The sequence below is a fragment of the Ostrea edulis genome, chromosome 8 (genome assembly GCF_947568905.1).
Source record: "Ostrea edulis chromosome 8, xbOstEdul1.1, whole genome shotgun sequence".
In the NCBI taxonomy this organism is placed as follows: Eukaryota; Metazoa; Mollusca; class Bivalvia; order Ostreida; family Ostreidae; genus Ostrea; species Ostrea edulis.
The window spans coordinates 44,327,158-44,349,647 of NC_079171.1; the positions used below are offsets into that span (position 1 = coordinate 44,327,158).

Sequence of the window (22,490 nt, forward strand, 5' to 3'; positions counted from 1 at the left end):
ATGAGAAATTGTTTAGTTGTGTAAGTCGATACTCATGTCAATCCTTTTCCCCATTTTTTTTTTTAAAAGAGGAGTTGTTGATAAAAAAAATTGAAAATTAGCATCAAACCAAAACTATTTAAGCTATGTGTGGGGTTTTTCAAAAATGCTTTTGTGTTAAAATATTAATGTAGTGACATATTTTGAAAAAAATAGCAATTCTAAAGGTGAATGTATACAACCTGTTTCAATAGTAAAATACAATCCCGACAAGGATCTCGTGAGGATCCGGGTTAGAATAGATCCTCAGTACCCCTTGTTTGTCGTAAGAGGCGACTAAATGGGGCGGTACTTCAGATGAGACCACACAAGCCGAGGTCCCATGTCACAACAGGTGTGGCAGAATAAAGATCCCAATGGCCATAAGCGCCGAGCATAGGCTTAAATTTTGCAGCCCTTCACGGGCAGTGGAGAAGTCTCCATATGAGGGAAATATTCTCGAGGGAGACGTTAAACAATATTCAATCAATCAATCCAGACAAGGTGTTAACTCACCAGTGTATATACATGTATGTTTCATACATGTATGTAGACATAAATAATTGCGCTTGGATTGTTATAGAGACACAACATACATTTATGCATAAGTTTATGACTTTTTCAGGGTATTTTTCAATTCAGACGTATCTGCCGCGGTGACCGAGAGGTTAGAGCGTTCGCCCTGAATGCGGAAAGCCGGGGTTCGAATCCCGGCCGCGACAGACCTAAGTCGTTAAAATAGGCAGTAATAGTTCCATCGCCAAACGCCCGGCATCCAGGTGTGAATGTCACGGGTCCTCGGAGATGAACTTAAAAGCGGATGCACCGTGTCGCAGTAGGTGTGGCACGCTAAAAAAAATCCTCACTGCTCAATGGCTATAAGCGCCGAGCATAGGCCTAAATTTGAAGCCCTTCATCGGTCTTGGTGACGTCTCCATATGAGTGAAAAATTCCCGAGCGAGACGTTAAGCAAGATACAATCAATCAATTAATCAGACGCATCTGGTGCAAACGTACATAAAATCAACTCCCATCAGTACTTTGATGTATGATTGAGATAAATCACAGCTCGTGACTTTCACTTTCACTCTGGCTGTCCTCGTCGATAAATATCACGCCTGAATTCACGATAACACGTGATAAATTGAGCATGTTCATATGCAGTACAAATGGTTACTAAATAATTAATTCAGAAGTGCTTTGGAATGGTTTCAGACATTAGTATTCCACGGACAAGTAACTATAGACACGCTTTGTTATTCTCCATTTTAGTTCAGTACGAGTTCCTCTCCCCGTTTGATTGTCGTAAGTCGCCATGTCAGTTAAATTCTCAACTGCATATGTTGCTTTGATCATTGTACTGTTCTTACGACATGTTATGATGGACAATATATGCGTAAAATTCAGCGGGGATCAGGAGATTGGAAAGAAATTACCACTCTCCCCATTCAAGGTGTTATACGAAATCGGTCTCCTCATGTGTTTCAGAGAATGTGAAGCTTATACTTTTTGTCTGTCCATCAACTTTAACCGGAAGACGTTGATGTGCGAACTCAACAGCCAAAAAAGAAACGAAAAACTGACTTTAGTTAATGATAACGACTTTATTTACCGAGATATACCAGGTGTTGTAAGTATGACATATTTACTTAACAAACAGATTTCTTCTATATTCAATCTTGACAAAAATGCGATTCAATGAGAGGATGCAATAACAATGTAATGGACATATCAATAATATTATTTACAGCTTCAGTAAAAAAAAAATATAATGGACATAACAATAATGCTATCTACAGCTTCACTACAATAATGTAATATACATATCAATGATATTATTTACAGCTTCACTATTTACAGCTATTTACAGCTTCACTACAATAATGTAATATACATATCAATGATATTATTTACAGCTTCACTACAATAATGTAATAGACATATCAATAATATTATTTACAGCTTCACTACAATAATGTAATAGATATATCAATAATATTATTTACAGCTTCAGTAAAAAAAAAATATAATGGACATAACAATAATGTTATCTACAGCTTCACTACAATAATGTAATATACATATCAATAATATTATTTACAGCTTCAGTATTTACAGCTATTTACAGCTTCACTACAATAATGTAATATACATATCAATAATATTATTTACAGCTTCACTATTTACAGCTATCTACAGCTTCACTACAATAATGTAATATACATATCAATAATATTATTTACAGCTTCACTATTTACAGCTATCTACAGCTTCACTACAATAATGTAATATACATATCAATAATATTATTTACAGCTTCACTATTTACAGCTATCTACAGCTTCACTACAATAATGTAATATACATATCAATAATATTATTTACAGCTTCACTATTTACAGCTATTTACAGCTTCACTACAATAATGTAATAGACATATCAATAATATTATTTACAGCTTCAGTAAAAAAAAATATAATGGACATAACAATAATGCTATCTACAGCTTCACTACAATAATGTAATATACATATCAATAATATTATTTACAGCTTCACTATTTACAGCTATTTACAGCTTCACTACAATAATGTAATAGACATATCAATAATATTATTTACAGCTTCAGTAAAAAAAAATATAATGGACATAACAATAATGCTATCTACAGCTTCACTACAATAATGTAATATACATATCAATAATATTATTTACAGCTTCACTATTTACAGCTATCTACAGCTTCACTACAATAATGTAATATACATATCAATAATATTATTTACAGCTTCACTATTTACAGCTATTTACAGCTTCACTACAATAATGTAATAGACATATCAATAATATTATTTACAGCTTCAGTAAAAAAAAATATAATGGACATAACAATAATGCTATCTACAGCTTCACTACAATAATGTAATATACATATCAATAATATTATTTACAGCTTCACTATTTACAGCTATTTACAGCTTCACTACAATAATGTAATAGACATATCAATAATATTATTTACAGCTTCAGTAAAAAAAAATATAATGGACATAACAATAATGCTATCTACAGCTTCACTACAATAATGTAATATACATATCAATAATATTATTTACAGCTTCAGTATTTACAGCTATTTACAGCTTCACTACAATAATGTACTATACATATCAATGATATTATTTACAGCTTCACTATTTACAGCTATTTACAGCTTCACTACAATAATGTAATATACATATCAATGATATTATTTACAGCTTCTGGACATATCAATGATTATTATTTACAACTTCTGGATATACCAATAATATTATTTACACCTTCACTACAATAACGTAATGGACCAGCAGATAAGCATTTTGCTTACAGTTTGATAATAAGGGTAATATGAACAGACAAAGAATTGTATTTTGATAGATTGACTAGAACATTGTATTGGTTAATTGTGCTGTATTCAGCTTGATGATATGAACAGATTAGTATTCGCATTTTACAGCTTGACTAGAACAATGTAATGGTCAGAAAAATAATTGTATTTACAGCTTGATTACAACAATGAAATGAACAGACAAATAATTGTGTTTAGCTTGACTAGAACAATGTAATGGTCAGACAAATAATTGTGTTTACAGGTTGATTACAGAGACAAGAGATGTGGGAGTCTACAGTGTAACCAATATTCCAAATGTGTGCGTACAACCTCCAACCAACATGTTTGCATCGCCATAGGTAAATCATATCTGTATTATACCTGTCAATGATTATACACATAGGTAAATCATATCTGTATTATACCTGTCAATGATTATACACATAGGTAAATCATATCTGTATTATACCTGTCAATGATTATACACATAGGTAAATCATATCTGTATTATACCTGTCAATGATTATACACATAGGTAAATCATATCTGTATTATACCTGTCAATGATTATACACATAGGTAAATCATATATGTATTATACCTGTCAATGATTATATACATAGGTAAATCATATCTGTATTATACCTGTCAATGATTATACACATAGGTAAATTATATCTGTATTATACCTGTCAATGATTATACACATAGGTAAATTATATCTGTATTATACCTGTCAATGATTATACACATAGGTAAATCATATCTGTATTATACCTGTCAATGATTATACACATAGGTAAATCATATCTGTATCATACCTGTCAATGAGTATACACATAGGTACATTTACATTCTTTCGCTGAATTAATTAGTATAATCTAATTATGTTTCAAACTACAAAAAGAGATAAATCATTCGTCTATATGAAATTAAGTTTGATATTCAACAACAACAAACTACTTTATTGATGTGTCGGATCTAAAAAGATACAAGGCTAATAAGAAACTTGTCGAAGCACTATTTGTTTAACAATATTCCATGATCATGCCCCGAACAGTAATCAATCTCAACATTCTATGATAGCTGATTTGTACCACTTTAGATAATATCGTATTTTCGTTATTTTGAGGCGCAAAGAAGACAAAACGGTGATTAGTGCTTTTCCGTTCCAAAATAACGAATACACGAGAAAACGAAAAGTTGAAAAGACGACAAAATACACGCAAAGTGACGACAAAAAGTCCCGTAAATTGTAGGTGTTTTTTTTTTTTTTTTGCTCGGAGTTTTGTCGTCTTTTCGTTTTTTATATGTTTGCCTCGTCTTGCCGTCCTTTTGGTTTGTCGTCTGCCTTGAAATAAAAGGAAGAGAAGTTGTAAAATGGCATAAATCAACCACCATGTAATTCCCATAAAAATGCAAAAGTAAGAGTAGGACAAACATGAACCACAGAACACATCAGAGGAGAGATCAGGCTCCTAGGAGGTGTAAGTATACCCTATACAACGGTCACTTCCACCGTGAACCTTATATCTTGATCAGGTAAACCGAGTCATCCATAGTTAAAATCAGAATGTAAAGAACGGCATGAAGAAACACATCAGACAGCATTTGTCTCAATGACAGTTTGTATTTACAAGTTAGATCATAATAACGACCATTTTCAAAATGACGACTTTAAACTAGACATTTGAAATCCCTGTAGCATTATGTTATTTGTCAGCTACCGTTCTTGATTTAGAAATTGATCTTACACAGAACATGCTCTCGCTTATCGATGAATTGATTGTATCTTACTTAACCTCTCACTCGAGAATTTTTCACTAATAAGGAGACGTCACCAAGACCGGTGAAGGGCTTCAGATTTAGGCCTATGCTCGGCACTTAAGGCAATTGAACAGTGAGGGTTCTTTAGCGTGCCACACCTACTGTGACACGGGTCATCCGTTTTAAAGATCATCTCCGAGGCATAAATATCATATGAAGGTGATAATCGATTACTGATACAGAAATATATGAACATAAAATAATTATATGGAAACAAATTGACACCTGCTAAAAGTAGCTAATTAATATGGATTTCGATAGCTCGTATACACTAAACTACTGAATGTAATTTTTTTTAGCGAAGCATATAGAGGAACTGAAAAGCTGTATGGATATTCTGAAACGGCATCCTGATAGCAAGGGAAAAGATGGCGTATATTCTATAATTGCTGGTGTTAAGAAAAAATCCGTGTTCTGTGACATGAGTACTGACGAGGGACATTGATAATGTGAGCCCCTAATCAGTGTTGCCCTCAATTTCAGTCAAGATTTGTATAATAAGTTTCTCCCAATTTTTCCTTTAATTCTTGCAGTTCTTCCAGGTATATTTGATTGACAGTAATTTTTAAAATAAAAAAATTACATAACTAAAATATCATTTATTTTGCAATTGGTGACATATTTCAAAACAGATGTAATTCATCCATAACTAATGAGCTAGTGATACTACAATGACAAAGGAAAAAAATTTACAGGATTTGTTTTTCTCAATATACAACTGGTCCCATAATTAGTATCACCAAAAATATTGATCCCCCCCCCCCCCCCCAATTTTGAGACTGAAAATAACCAATTTAATCACCATAAGCAGACTACAGTAATAGTGAAGTGTCAGGGACAAACAATTTATTTGAATTCGTTATAAGCAGAATTTGCTATATATCTGATGAGTTTATAATGCTTTTCAAGACTAGGCAGGATGAAACTTACTGAGCGGTAAGCATAGATTCACCAGAAGTTTGTAAATATGAAACATTGTATGAATTGACTTAATACTAGTTACTTATTTAAAGGACACAACGCATGTTTCTAAACTTTTTCATTTTTTTTAGCAAAATTAATTCTTTTTATGCCTAGCACTACTTTAAACGTGTTTTAAATGAAATATTTTGCGTAGTTTTCGAGTTTGAAAGCGATGAAATATGCATATTTTCTTTCGCTAGTTTACGCGCCATTATGTGTGACGTCATATGCGTCCTCGGGTTTGAAAACATCTATTAGCCATTTCATAAACAGATTAGATTTAATCGACAAAAAAACAATGATCACGTTAACGGCTTGTAAATAATAATACATTAAGATGTTTTGTGCCGTGCTCGGGTGTACTAGTTGTCGGTAGAAAGGATTTAGACTGAGTATTTTTCAAAGGATGGTACGAGAAAAAAGACGTGGATAATTTTGTTGTTGGAGCAAGAACTTTACCTTAAAAAACACACCCAGTCACCTTTTAAAAAACCGCTTGGACAAAGACCCTAATAAACTGCGAGAAAATGGATATATCGAAGCTACAAGTACTGGTAGGCCAATAGCATACATTCTGTTTTGCTCTTCAAATTCAATACGCACTCGGATCAACTGACCTTCACCTTGTAACAACATATATCGACGATACAATGTAACTTCTACCAACTGGTAGCTTTACAAAATAAAAATGAAAGATACAAAATAATTGAACTTTTAATTATACAAATAATAGAATATTGTATTTCCTAACTTTAAATTGAATTATTTCCTTATTGAACTCGTAGCATCTTGAGTGCGTCAGTATAACGCCGTGCTCCCACTTTGTAATTCCTAAAGACGTGCAGATCACAATTCAAAAATAGTAATAAGATTGCTTTATCAAAATAAAATAATATGATTACCACTTTAAATTTGATTATTTTTACTGATTTGTGTGTGTTGTCTTTTTCTTTCTTTTCGAAATGCACTCGTGACAATAGTTTGGCATAGGGCCTAGTTGTCAAAAAATTAACGTATCATAATTTGTCTAATCCAAAAAAAAAAAAAAATAATGATTGCACTGTTTATTTTAGAAAAACAGCACCAATTACAGATGTGTAAAGAAATACCATCACCAAACAGTTTGTAGACAGCGACCCATATAAACATTATTTACTCACAATTTTGCCGATTTCATACACGCTTTACTCACCATATTTGGGTACTTACATCGTTATATGTGTGCACTGGGGGCGAAAACATATAAAACTCGGAAATTTTGTCAACATCGATTTAAATGTTGCCCATGGTAAATAAATTAGGCCCCTAAAAGTTGAGTTTTTAATAATATCTCGCAGTACTTTCACAATCCGAAGGGCGCATGTGACGTCACTGTACCACGTGACTACCTACCTAATTAACTAGACTTTTTGAAATCGGGGCTTAGATTTAAGTCTGTATTGTGGTTAATTATCGCAAAATTTCGGCGAACGAACTATTAGAATTAATTATTATAAGCATAAAGAAGACGAAATGCATGTAATGTTGTATACTTTGAAAACATGAGATGTGTCCTTTAAGGGATAAACTGGAATAATACAATCTAGACTGCCATAGCTCTCTGTACTACATGACTCTGTCTTATGTGATAATTTTTAGTCCCATCCAATGTAATATTCTACATAAAAACACTATTAAGTGACCTTCTGCCTTAGGATATGAGCAACTGTGATTTTTAGTACAAAAAAGACATCTAGACTGTTTTAAGTGACTTAGAGACAAACCTATTTGTTTACTCCCATGTGATGTTCGTAATTGAAAAATGGTGTCCCAAGTTGACTAAAACATTATATTGTTTTGTTTTGATAATTACATGTATATAAAGTCTTTACTCTTTTTCTCATAAAGGTCATTATCATTTACCCCTTAACTAGGCGTTTGATGACTCGGCAATCCGAGTACTCGTACCATGTCCTTACAATGACTTTTGTTAAACCCTGTATATACAGCAATTAATTTGACATCTAAACAGCATTTTTTCTGCATAAATAACTGTACATTTGAAAAAGCACTTTTCAATTTATGTATTTATATAAAGAAATCATGTAATCAATCTGTGTTTGAAGGATATATTGGGGGATAACCTATTTTAGTCAGTAAATATAAATGGCGAATTGCAAGTCGGACACCTGGAACATTGTTTGAGATATTTTTTAATGCGAATTAATGTTCAGAATTATCTTGATTTATTAGTGATGAAATTTCCTGTGAAACACTTTGTAAAAGTGTACAAAAATTTGCATGGTTACATATAACATAACCAAGGTGTGCATTACCTGCCAGCCAAAAATACATTAACCTACTTTTATATTCCATTTGTTGCAAGAATTTTATTAATAGAGTTGATGAATCAATTCCCCTTATACCATTTTGTAAGTAATTTTTTACAGCATAAGAGCATCTAAAATTTTAAAAGTCAGTCACATGTGCATTAATTAAAAACTAGTTTTTAGATATAGATAACATTTCTGGAGTTAGTATAGTTTCAGGAAGGAGGAAGCCCTGGAGGCTAGTCTTGGACTGTTTAAAAGTGACTCCCTGTCTTGTGTGACTTTTTTCTTCTTAGCCTCTTGAATAGTCACATAAGACTGTGAGTGTAGACTGTAGTTGTTAATTTTAGAATAAATGCTATTTGTTCATATGATATAAAATGCCCAATATTTGTATGCCCCCGAGATCGAAGATGGGGAGCATATTGTTTTTGTCCTGTCTGTCATTCTGTCTGAAACTTATGAACAGTAAGGGATATAGCTTTGATATTTCACATGAGTATTTCTTGTGACAAGACCTCTCCGTGGGGACCAACATTTTTAACCTGTAACCTTGACCTTGAAGTTTGACCTACTTTTTGAAAACTTTAACCTAGCTAATAACTTTTGAACAGTAAGTGATAAAGCTTTGATATTTCACATGAGTATTCCTTGTGACAAGACCTTTCCGTGGGTACCAATATTTGTTACCCTGTGGCCTTGAGCTTGGAGTTTGACCTACTTTTTGAAAACTTTAACCTTTCAAATAACTTTTGAACAATAAGTGATAGAGCTTTGATATTTCACATGAGTATTCCCTATAACGGGACCTTTCCGTGGGTACCAACTGTTTTGACCCTGTGACCTTGACCTTGGAGTTTGATCTACTTTTTGAAAATTTTAACCTTGCTTATAACTTTTAAACAGTAAGTGATAGAGATTTCATATTTCACATGAGTGTTCCTTTTGAGAAGACCTTTCCGTTGGTACTAAACCTTTTGACCTTGACATTTGACCTATTTTTATTTTTATTTTTACATTGGTTATAACTTCTAAATGGTAAATATTAGAGCTTTCATATTGTACATGAGCATTTCTTGTGACAAGATCTTTTTTACTTGTACCAAGATATTTGTCCTTGTGACCTTGGCCATCTTCGGAATTGGACATTATCGGGGGTATTTGTGTTTCACAAACACATCTTGTTCTGTTTTTACATTATTTTTTCCATTTGAATGGCTATGGGTACCATTTTCAATTGTTTGAAAATAAATAATGTTTTATAGCATTTCGTTTAACAAATATTGCTAAAATTTGTTTCATATTATTTCTTCATCAGAGGTTAAGAATTTGATTACTATTCAGTCCCAGGAGAATACAATCAGCATTGAGTCCATCATCATCATTCCAGATGGAACAAATGAGTCCAAAAACTGAGTAAGTTTTAAATCATAGATATATGCTAATTATATCCTATTTTTATCATTAGGTATTGTTACTATGCTCAATTTTGATTGTCTGAGCTTTGTCAAATTCAAACACAGGGACTAAGCCCGTTTTGGGCCCGAACTCTGTGATACCATGATAAATATAGAGAGGGTCAAACTCTGACCCAGATAAAAAAAACTAACCACTTGGTCCAAATGCCTAAAAAATCTTAAACTAGGTATGCTATGCGTAATTTGTCGTTTTACTTGCATAGATTAATGTTTAACGACTTGCATGCCAAATTTCAAGTCACAGGTTCTTATAATAACAAAAATATACACCATTGTTCTCTTGATTTCACTTGTTTATTTTTACTAGGACATTTACCAGTCCAGGTCACGGAGTCGTTTCTCGCCTATGACAGCAGCATTCATTGAAAAGGGAACAGGGACTATCGTACCAAAGTACAGACCGAGAAAAAATAGAAGAAAAAGAAAAGTACCTGCCATGTGCACACTGTTTGGCCGTTGTTGTAGCTACAGACTTATGGAAGCACCAAAAGTCATGTCCAGCAAACAAATCTCAACAAAATTTAAAACATCCTGTATGTGAAGGACGTTTGCTGTTACCCTGTGACTCTGAATTTTCAAAAAAAACTACATCAAATTGTTTAAAAAAATTTGTTGCTATCTCCTTTGTGTTTTAATACATATCTAACATGTAATGATAATGAATTATCATAGAAAGGTTAATTTATGTTCGTAAATACATGTAAATGTACAGTTTATATACAAATACCTTATCTTGTCGTTTAAAGTTTTTAAAGGTGATTTCATAATGAATTTTTCGATTAAATGTTAATATTAAAAAATAATCCTTATATTCATTATTTGAAGTAATAAATATTAAATCTATTTATCTTATACATTACAAACTGATATTTATACCCCCGAACGAAGTTCAGGGGAGTATATAGGAATCACTTTGTCTGTCTGTCCGTCCGTGCGTCTGCCTGTCTGTGCAGATTCGTGTCCGGGCCATAACTTCTTTGTTCTTTGACATAGGCATACCATGTTTGACACATGAGTGTATCACCATGAGACGATGTGTCATGTACCTTCATGATCTCCATATGACCTTGACCTCAAGGTCAAAATTAAAGGTTTTTACAATGGATTTGTGTCAGGGCCATGACTTCTTTGTTCTTTGACATAGCCATACCATATTTGACACTTGAGTGCATCACCATTAGACGATGTGTCGAGCACCTTCATGACCTCTATATGACCTTGAACTTTGACCTCAAGGTCAAAATTGATTATAGGGTTTTTACATAGTCATACCATAAGACATGGGTGTATCACCATGAGACTATGTGTCATGTACATTCATGACCTCTTTATGACCTTGACCTTTAAAATTTTATCTCAAGGTCAAAATTATAGGTTTATACCATGGATTTGTGTTCGGACTATATCTTCTACGAAGGCATACCATATTTTTACACTCAGGAAAGAGGTAATTTATACCAATTAACAACACCCTTTGGGAGATTGGGGTAAGCGGTGGATATTCTTAGTGAGCATTGCTCACAGTACCTCTTGTTATTTTTGTACCCTAGAAAATGGCAATCCCGGAATCATTAATTTATATCTTTAAACATGTGTAAAAAGTATCGAAGACAAACTTAATTTTTGCTCGAATTGTTCTAGCTTAGCACGCATCTAGTCTAAGAATGTACTTAAGTCCTACATAAGCACGGTCATAGACTTAAGTACTCTTTATGTTATGAGGCCCAGTTCATGAAAAATCATGGTTGGCAATTTGATTATCTTGTTATTGGACGTAAGTCATATATATTTACAAGTATCGATACTTTAACAGGCGTACGTTATGTACCCCATTGTTGTCTTAAAATTATGACGAAGATTAGGAAGTCTCCAAAGTTAGGATAGCTTTGTTAGCCTCACTTATGACTAAGATATGTTGTAAGTTCGTCTTAAAACACATCTTAACTCTAGCATGCCTGATGATCGAGACAGTGACAAGAGTATCAATTACGTTTACAAATAATTAGTATTTCACAAAATCGGTAAACTGCAATTTAAAAGCTATTGTATATGATTCCTAAAAAATAAATGTCATGATAACTTAAACGACGTACCTTATTAGTTTATGATCTTTGATTAAAACCCCTATCAAATCTGCCGTGGAATGATTGTAAAATTTCTTTTAAAAAATCGAAGGAAATATTGGTAGAACTATCTGCGGAGCTTATTCCATTGCGCAGGATAGGATCAGTTTGACCTCAATAGACTCTGTGTACAAATGTATCAAAACTTTCACTTGACGGTGTATATTTAAACAAAAAAATGCTTTTTTTTTTGGTGGTTCATGCGGATATGAAGGTAGCAGGCGTTTCAAGAAAATAGTACATCACATAGAAGGCAGCCAATTCGTCCAGATATGAAAGGTTACTAGAACTACATCTGAAAGTCTGACGTCAGTCTATGTACATGTAGTCCGTTTAGTCCGCGCTCTCAATGTAGGTAAAGTTTCGATCGATCACAAAGTAATCCACGCAAAGTCAACCTCAAAAGTATAAAATACGATACCATTTAACAATATAAACCATATTTATTATAGTTATTTGAAAAAAATAACATTCTCACTAAATGAACAAAATAATGCGTTTGAGGACAATTTTAAAAAAGTTTAGGAATGCGTATATTTATACGCGGACAAATTGGGTTAAACTAGTTAAATCTTGAATCGGTTTTATCAGTAGCTGTATGAACACAATCGGATTTCTTTAAAAAAGAGGGGAGAAAATTCTCGGTAAATGTACAATGTACATATAAAATTGATCTCGGTTCGCTGTATGTACGAGTGGTTATCAAGTTCATGGACTAATGCCATATAACAAAAAGTACTCGGTCGATTGCAATGAATTTTATTGTAATTTTTATCAGACAATTTTCTGTAAGTGTGGAAAGTTTCAATGTAATGTATTCTTGTAAAAGCTTAGTATACACTTTTATATATTTCACGATCAGTTACTTTGGCGCAAACTCCGCGCTTCGGTTAATGGCATGCGACGTTATTGTGCAATGTGGTAACTCACGAAAGTACGGAAGCGTATTGCTGCCAATTGATATAATATTTTGCTATGTCGTAGGTACAGTCCCTGAACGAACGGTGAACGCACGCAGAGCAAACGGTGAACGCAATTTGGTGAACGGTGAGCGCAAAGTGAACGGTGAGAGCACGGTGAACGCAAAATGGTCTATTCATTCGGTATATTTAGGATTTTTCCCTCGGATTGTACTTACTTTATAATCAGGTGGAGAATATATATATATATATATATATATATATATAAAAATTGTATATATATATAAATTGTTCCTTTAGATATTTATGAAAAACTTGAAATTTCAGGCTACCTTGAATCAAAAGGTACAAGTAGATGACTTCCTTAAACGTGATATCTGAAAATTAATGGCATATTAAGATGCTAAATCTCACTCCTTGTCATATTTGAGATAGTTAATTAATGATATCTAATACAAACACAGAGTTCCTTAAGATATCTACGAAAATCTTGAAATTTCAGGTTACCAGGAATCAAAGGTATATGTAGCTGACTTCCTTATATGTTTCCACATGAAAAATGATGGCATGTCAAGATACCTAATACCAGTTCACTTCACATGGATAGTTTTAAATTAGTCAGATATCTAATACAAACATAGAGTTTCTTAAGATATATGCGAAAAACTTTAAATTTCAGTTTACCTGCCATCAAAAAGTATAAGTAGCTGACTTCCTTAAGCGTGATATCTGAAAATTGATGACATAGCACGATACCCAATATCACTACTCGCCATACGTATCGTTGTAATTTAGTTAAATATATGATATAAACACGGAGTTCCTTAAGGTATTCACACGGACCTTGAAATTTCATTATACCGATAATCAAAATGTATAAGTAACTGATTTCCTAAAGAGCGATATCTGAAAATTCGTGGCGTACCGAAACACCATCTATCACTTCTTGCCATATGTATAGTCGTAAATTCGTCAGATATCTAACACAAACATAAACACAAACATAAAGTTTCTTACGGTATTCACACTTATGTTGAAATTCCAGGGTAACTCAAATCATATTGTAAAAGTAGCAGATATCTCAAAATGGATGGTATATCAAATGATTGAAGGTCTGAATTCAATCCGTATCATTTTTAAAATAAACACTCAGTTGAAAAAGTTTATCCGTATTTTACATTGTAATTGGGGATAATTGAGCATGAAATTTCATATGACTCCTCGTCCTCTTTAGAAATAAAATCTGGTAGATAATAATTTTCAAACTTATTATTAATAACCTTTATCTGGTAGCTAGCTCTCAGTAATTATAACTTTTATATTTTGTAGTAGCTGGCTACGCGTAGCTAAATGTCTTACTTTTAGTAGCTGGCTACTAGTAGCTAACTTTTCCTGGTTCAAGTAGCTGGCTACTAGTAGCCAACCTTTCTCTTTTTGAGTAGCCAGTTACTAGTAGCTAACTTTACCGATCTTATTCCCACGTAGATTTTGCGTAATTCACTTTACTGTAAATACAGATATAGTATATCGAACTGAGGAAATAATACCCCAGAATTAATGTATGTACGTACAAAATAAATAGTGCGACCATGAATTTACATTTAGATTGTGGGATATTTTTGATGCGGATAAAACTGTTTATTGCACTAAACTATACGTATATCATATGTGGGGCAGAAATATACGAGAAATATTTCCTCTTTATTTTAGAGACAAACGGTTCAAAACTTTTAAATTTGCAGAAAGGAGACAATGTCTCTCATAAAGATAGGCGTAAAATAAACAGAAATGTTTGTCAAATCAATTTGACATTTGAGCACAAATGTGCATTGAAACGTACATTGTAGCATAGTTTTTTTAAAGTAAGAGATAAAGAGCGGGGGGGGGGGTGTTAAGAAAAATGATAAACTTATATAGAATACTTGTCAAGTGAGACAAAATAAAATATAATAAATTGTGCTTTTGTCCATGCTTGAAATATTAAAATAAAAATTCGGGTGGGGGCGAGGTATTTATTAACTGAAACTGCTTCATTTTCGTACACGTACCAGCACTCGTTGCTCATTCTTCGTTATATGCACATGTATAAGGGTTACATTCATAACTGAAGGCTCTTGCATTTTTTTCTTATTCAGAACTTCTCCCACTTTTTACCCAAACAATAATTGTGTTTTGTAATGATAATAACAATGATTTATTCTATTCTTTGATATTGATGGGTGATCCGCAGTTTTCCTTGAATTTTCGCAGTTGATAATGTAAAACTTATACTGATATTTGTACTTGATAATTAAATTTCTGATATAACAAAAAGTTAATATACTTTCACTCTTATGCACAAGTTCCTTTTTCACTTTTGTCTTGCTATGAAAATCACTCCTTTGACTTTGATGTTCCGAATGACAGTGAACGGTCAACGCACGGCGAATGCTTTGTGAACGATGAACGCACGGTTAGCGTAAAACTGTAAACGGAGAGCGCACGGTGAACGCACGTGTGATGAATCCGGAATTTATAATGTTGCATGTGATTGGTTTTGGAATGTATAGAGGTAGCACGGAATAAAATGGCGGAACCCATGAATAGCCATGGGTATCACCAATTGTGACGCCGCCAAAGAAGGATGGAAAAGAAATTCGTCTTTGTGTCGACATGCGACAACCCAATAAAGCCATTAAGCGCGAGAGATGTACTATGCCTACCATAGAAGAACTGATACTAGACTTGAATGGATCCAAAGTATTCAGTAAACTTGATTTGCGTAGTGGTTATCATCAGCTAGAACTCCATCCTGACTCAAGGTATATTACTACCTTTAGTACGCACTTGCGTATCTTTCGCTACAAACGATTGAATTTTGGAGTGTCGTCGGCATCGGAAATATTTCATGAAACCATACGTCAAGTGATCCAAGATATTCAGGGAGTGCGAAATATTTCAGACGACATAGTGGTATTTGGAGAAAACCAGGAGCAACATGACATAGCTCTATGTAAAGTGTTGAAGTGGCTGAGTGAAAAATGTCTGACTTTGAATTATAAAAAATGTCTATTCCGTACAGATCAAATTTCATTCTTTGGAGTGATTTGTGGAACTAGTGGAATTTCACCAGACCCAGAGAAGGTTAAAGCAGTATGTGATTTCAATAGACCAGAAAGTGTGAAGGACCTTAGAAGCTTTTTAGGGCTGACAAATTACTGTTCTTGTTTCATCAAGGATTATGCTAAAATATGTGGACCTCTCAGGCAATTAACACACAAAGACCAACCATGGACTTGGAACAAACATTGTGAGGATGCATTCAGGACTCTACAAGAAAAGTTGTGTGACGAAACTGTAATTTCATATTATGATCCCTGCAAAGCAGTGATGGTGCAGGTGGATGCTAGCCCTGTTGGAATAGGTGCAATACTGATCCAGGATGATAACAAGGTTGTGAGTTACGCAAGCCGTACATTAACACCAGTAGAGTCAAGATATAGTCAAACCGAACGAGAAGCATTGGGAGTTGTTTGGGCATGCGAACATTTTGACCTATACTTGCGAGGTTTACCACATTTTACTATCATAACTGACCACAAACCTTTGAAGACAATTTGGAACAAACCTCAACCACCTTTGCGAATTGAAAGATGGGGACTACGTCTTCAGCCGTATAACTTTACGATAAAGTATCGTCCTGGAAGCGAGAATATTGCAGATTATAATTCCCGACACCCAATCAGCGGAAATCAGAAATCACAAGAAGAAGATTTAGCAGAGAGATTTGTCAACTTTATTACGAGAGCATCACTACCACACGCTATTGACTTGGATACAGTACGGGAAGCAACTCAGAAATGCAGTACCCTACAAAGAGCAATCCACTATACACGATTTGGAACGTGGTACATGATGAAGACTGATGATAGTGAAGATATTGATTTGAGTGAATTGACATCAATCAAAGCTGTTCGTGATGAACTCACTGTACATTCGGATAATATTCTGCTTCGGAATCATCGTATTGTCTAAGGCAGAGAGCTATTGATATTGCACATGAAAGTCATCAGAGTGTAGCCAAGACGAAATCATTTTTACGCACCAAAGTGTGGTTTCCTGGCATGGATGGAATGATCGAAGAAGCAGTTAAGAACTGTGCATCATGCCAAACTCTCACTCCTGAATTTTGTTCCGTTGAACCTTATAAGATGTCTGAGTTACCATCAGGACCATGGGAGAACATCAGCACACACTTTTGTGGACCCTTACCTTCAAGTGATTACTTATTTGTCATGGTGGATGAATACTCCCGTTATCCTATTGTCGAAATAGTGAAGTCTGTGTCTGCAAGATCGACTATTCCGGTACTTGACAAAGTCATTAGTACATTTGGATTACCAAAAACTGTAAAAAGTGACAATGGTAGCCCATTTCAGTCATATGAATTTAAGCAGTTTGCAGAGAACATGGGATTTGTACATCGACGGATCACCCCCAGATGGCCCCGGGCCAATGCCCAGGCTGAGAGTTTTGACAAACCACTCACGAAAGCGATACGCTCTGCTTATATTAATCAGCAGAATTGGAAACAGGATATGTACAAATTTTTACGGCAATACCGTGCACCTCCACATACGTCAACAGGACAAACTCCGTACAGACTACTTTTTAATCGGGAACCAAGAACAAAATTACCACAGACCTCGGAGAAATCAGTTGAACTAGTTCTTGATGAGATGGTGAGGACACGCGATAGTGAAGCGAAACGCGTCGTGAAACAGTATGGTGACCAAAGAAACCGTGCGATGAACTCGAATATTCAAGTTGGAGATACTGTTTTGATGAAGAAGGAGATTCGTGGAAACAAACTGCAGCCAGTTTATGACACAAACCCTAGGAGAGTGTCAGATAAGAAAGGCTCGATGGTGACCGTAGATGACTCTGTTACACGCAATGCATCGAGTTTCAAGAAAATCAGTGATCATGTTCGTAGTGATCTTAATATGGACAAAGTGATGTTAAAGATCGAGGATGAAGATCTAAAGTGGCCAGAATCAAAGTTACCCGAATTTTCCATGAGGAATCCAATTGATGGTAGTCCAAAGCAGTGTGTGTCTGTATCACCTAAGGATAAAGCGACGCCAAGTGTTACTTTGAGCCCGAAGACACCAGTTGTGAGCCGTAGTGGTCGGGAAAGGAAACAACCGGTCAGGCTGAACTGTGCTATAGTGAGTTAGGGGAACCTACAGTGAACGGGACATAATAATCCCCAGTAGGTTAATGAGGGCTAATTAAGCTCTTAATTGTGTATCACATTTGTTTAATTGAATGTCAAGCAACATGTTCATAATTTTAATGAAAAATAAGAAAAAAACTGGGTAAAAGTCTTGATTTCTGTGATCTTGTATTCCTCATCTGTACTTGACAGTTATATAAAGAAAACTTTAACCAAAATTTAGGATGGAAATCTAAAGCAAGAAGGAGAGGGGTGTAATGAATCCGGAATTTATAATGTTGTATGTGATTGGTTTTGGAATTCATAGAGGTAGCACGGAATAAAATGGCGGAACCCATTAATAGCGTGTTTTGATTGATAAGCGAGTATACAGCTAATAATCTACAAAGACAGTACAATTTGGCGACGAGAACGGTAATAAAAGAACCCTGGATTTCTGATGGATCAACTCGCTATACCAGTTTTTCCAGCATTTGATGCAGACATGGATAAGTCAACAGTAGGCCCTCGATGGGACAGGTGCGTCGGACGTTTAGAGAATCTATTTGTGGCACTAAAATTAGTAAACCTTATAGTTCCGGACGGCGAGGAACCCGACGAAGCTTTAATTAAAAGTATAGATGTTCGGAAACGAGCTTTGCTATTTCACTACGTGGGTGAACAAACGTTTGACATTTATGAGGCCCAAAAGAGGGGAAACTGAAACTACGTACGCTGCAACGAAAAAGGTTCTTACTGATTATTTCAGACCGCGAAAAAACATGCAATTCATGGGTTCCGCCATTTTATTCCGTGCTACCTCTATACATTCCAAAACCAATCACATACAACATTATAAATTACGGATTCATTACAGCACGGAGAACGAACGGTGAATGCACGGTGAAAGACCGGAGAGCGAACGGTGAACACACGGTGAGCGAACGGGAAAATAGTAAAGTAGAACGTTTCAGGGACTGTACGAGATACTAAGTCGTACGGATGAGATACCAAGTCGTACGTACGAGTCGAGATAATAAGTCGTTATTAGGAGATAATATGTCGTACGAACGAGATACTAAGTCGTACGAACGACATAATAAGTCGTAATTACGAGATAATAAGTCGTATAAACGACATATACTAAGTCGTACGTACGACATAACAATTCGTCATAACGAGATAATAAGTTGTATTTACGAGATTATAAGTTGTATTTACAAGATAATAAGTCGTTATAAGGAAATAATAAGTTGTAATTTCGAGATGATGAGTCGTACGAACGACATAATAAGTCGTAATAACGATATTCTAAGTTGTAATAACGAGATTCTAAGTCGTAATAACGGGATAATAAGTCGTAGTAACGAGATACTAAATCATACTAAATAGATAATAAGTCGTACGGATGAGATACTAAGTCGTAATAACGAGATACTAAGTCGTTATAACGAGATAATAAGTCGTACAAACGAGATACTAAGTCGTAATAACGAGATACTAAGTCCTTATAACGAGATAATAAGTCGTACAAACGAGATACTAAGTCGTAATAACGAGATACTAAGTCCTTATAACGAGATAATAAGTCGTACAAACGATATACAGTGAGTCGTACGTACGAGATATTTTAAAAGTGGTTTTAACGAGATAATAAGCATCAAAAATACTCATGAACACTTTAGACTTTTACATTTACTAAAAGCTACATATTCAAAGGGTAGGGTTTTTGACTATACCAGTACGGAGCAAGGATTTAGCATTGTCCTGACCTTCATTTCCTATGTCTCCAAAGGAAAACCGAATACTTTTGACACTATAATTTAAAGCTTTTGTAATCTCTCCAAACTTTGATGGAGAGCATGTTCATTAGAATTTATATGATGTGCATAGACATATAACTAAAAGGCAGTAGTAACTCTTGCTTTTCATGAAAGCTTGTATGATACTTAATGATTTACTATGAACTTTTTACCAATTCTAATTCTTATCAAGGTCCTAGAATTTGATTACAGTCATATTTTAGATTTTTAGGGATTGTTACGAGTATATTACGGAAATTTACGATTTAGCTTAGCTTTTACGTGTAAATCACGACCCGTTAACGTGTTGATAACGTGCTGTTACGAATAGTTAGGAGTTAGTTACGATTGTTTACGTTTTTGACTCAAAAGTGTTCGCAATTGGTTTTCTATCATCATTCGACAACTAGACTGCGTTCAAGATCGTAGCGGCTACGTAGGGCTCGGTAGTGCTATGATCTTGAACGATGTGCTAGGCTAGCCCTACGTAGGAATAACAAGCGTTAATTCATACAGTGGGTTCAATAGATCTAGATAGCTAGTCTAGCAGCTAGGCTAGCCGCTACGATCTTGAACGCAGCCCTGACAGTAATGTGTAACTTCTTTAATGTCTTGATAACAACTGAAAGAAACTATCAGATTTTGCGTCTTTCATACCTTTCTTTAATCGTAAAGTTTAAGTATGTACTCGTAAAGTAATCGTGTCTATACGTAAAGCGCTCGTAGTGACTCTGAACAATCCGTAAAAGCGATTGTAACCCGACGTGAATGCAATCGTAAATATCACTTAGGCATTCGTAATAATCCGTAAACAACTCGTAAACTATCCGTAACATATCGTAAACTAGTCGCAAAGATTCGTAAAAAAAAAACCCAACGTTTTACAAGTTTTTTACGGATTCTTACGAGCAATTTACGTGTTCTTGCGACCAGTTTACGATACTAAAGTTTTACGGATTGTTACAGGTTATTTACGGAAAATGAAATCCGTGGACAATCGTGAATTTTTTTTTTACATGTCAAACAATTTGCCCCTACTTTCACGGATCCTTACGAGTGTGTGCGAGTTGTGACGAGTTATTAACGGATACCGACAAGTGATTTACGAATGAATTGACTACGAGTCTGAGATCCGTAAGGACTCGTAAGAAAAATCCGCGAGTGTGATGGTGGTATTATGCAAAATCCGCATGGCTTCAATTTACAAAATCTGGTCCACTGCATAAGTATTTTCGCCTCTGAAGTCTGTTTTGTTGTCTTGTTTCAACGCCCTCTGGATCAATAACTTGAAACAACAATCGAACACTCTCCTGATTCACAACAAAACCATTCTTTATATACTTTAAGTGTAACAGTTTATATCCTTGTAACTGACCTAATTTGTCAACTTGTTCCGTTATAAACAAAGCCACAGCAAGAATATTCGAATAACCCTTGAGGCGAAACAAACCCATTTTTGCCAAAAGACGTCTCAGGCTTCTAATACTAATCACGATCCCATTATAAAAAGCTAGCGACTGCAAAATTTCTTTGTAGTTAGATCCTAACTTGAAATAAAACTTCACAAGCTCGTCAACTGTTTCTACGCCGTATGTCATTCACACGGCTTGATTATGTCGTAATAACGACTTATTACCTCGTTCGTATGATTTAGTATCTCGTTATTACGACTTAGTATCTCGTTATTACGACTTAGTATCGCGTTATTACGACTTAGTATCTCGTTATTACGACTTAGTATCTCGTAATAACGACTTATTATGTCGTTCGTGCGACTTAGTGTTTCTCGTCCGTACAAGTTATTATCTCTTTCGTACGAGTTATTACATGTATCTCGTTATTACAACTTAGTATTTCGTTATTACGACTTATTATGTCGTTTGTACGACTTATTATCTCGTAACTACAACTTATATCTCGTTATAACGACTTATTATGTCGTACGTACGACTGAGTATGTGTCGTTTATACGACTTATCATCTCGTAATTACGACTTATTATGTCGTTCGTACAACTTAGTATCTCGTTCGTACAACTTAGTATCTCGTACATGTACCTAGCAAAAAATTATATCAATTGGCAGCAATACGCTTCCGTACGAAAGAAACTGAATGAAACTTCTCCTAATCATAAGAAACAAAAAGGGCATTTCTTTTGTCTTGAAATTAATGCGAAGTCGCAAAGAAATTAGTCAATCAACATTGATCGTGATAAGACCTATGGACATCCTATTTTTTCGTCGTCATTAATACTTTCTCCTTTTAGCTCACATGAGCTGAAAGCTCGAGTGAGCTTTTCTGATCGCCTGTTGTCCGTCGTTTGTCCGTCTGTCTGTAATTTTTTACATTTTCGACTTCTTCTCCAGAACTACTGGGTCAATTTCAACCAAACTTGGTCATAAGCATTCATGGGTGAAGGATCATGTCCCTTTGAAAGGGGAGATAATCACAAAAATGCAAAAGTAGGGTGGGGTCATTTA

At 34.7% G+C, this 22,490-nt stretch overlaps 1 protein-coding gene and 1 long non-coding RNA gene across 2 annotated transcripts; both read left to right on the forward strand.

The window, feature by feature from the left end:
* The first annotated feature begins 1,172 nt into the window (after nucleotides 1-1,172).
* Nucleotides 1,173-4,317, forward strand: LOC125662365 (uncharacterized). Its single transcript, XR_008797619.1, has 2 exons — nucleotides 1,173-1,648; nucleotides 3,654-4,317. It is a non-coding gene; the product is annotated as an uncharacterized LOC125662365 (long non-coding RNA).
* Nucleotides 4,318-17,114: 12,797 nt separating this feature from the next.
* Nucleotides 17,115-18,230, forward strand: LOC130049701 (uncharacterized protein K02A2.6-like). Its single transcript, XM_056147636.1, has one exon. It carries the CDS (start codon nucleotides 17,115-17,117, stop codon nucleotides 18,228-18,230), a length of 1,116 nt encoding a protein of 371 aa, XP_056003611.1.
* Nucleotides 18,231-22,490: the final 4,260 nt, after the last annotated feature.

Excerpts from the sequence above, each read along its gene's own strand:
- LOC130049701 (XM_056147636.1), top strand. The coding sequence starts at position 17,115 with ATGGATGGAATGATCGAAGAAGCAGTTAAGAACTGTGCATCATGCCAA.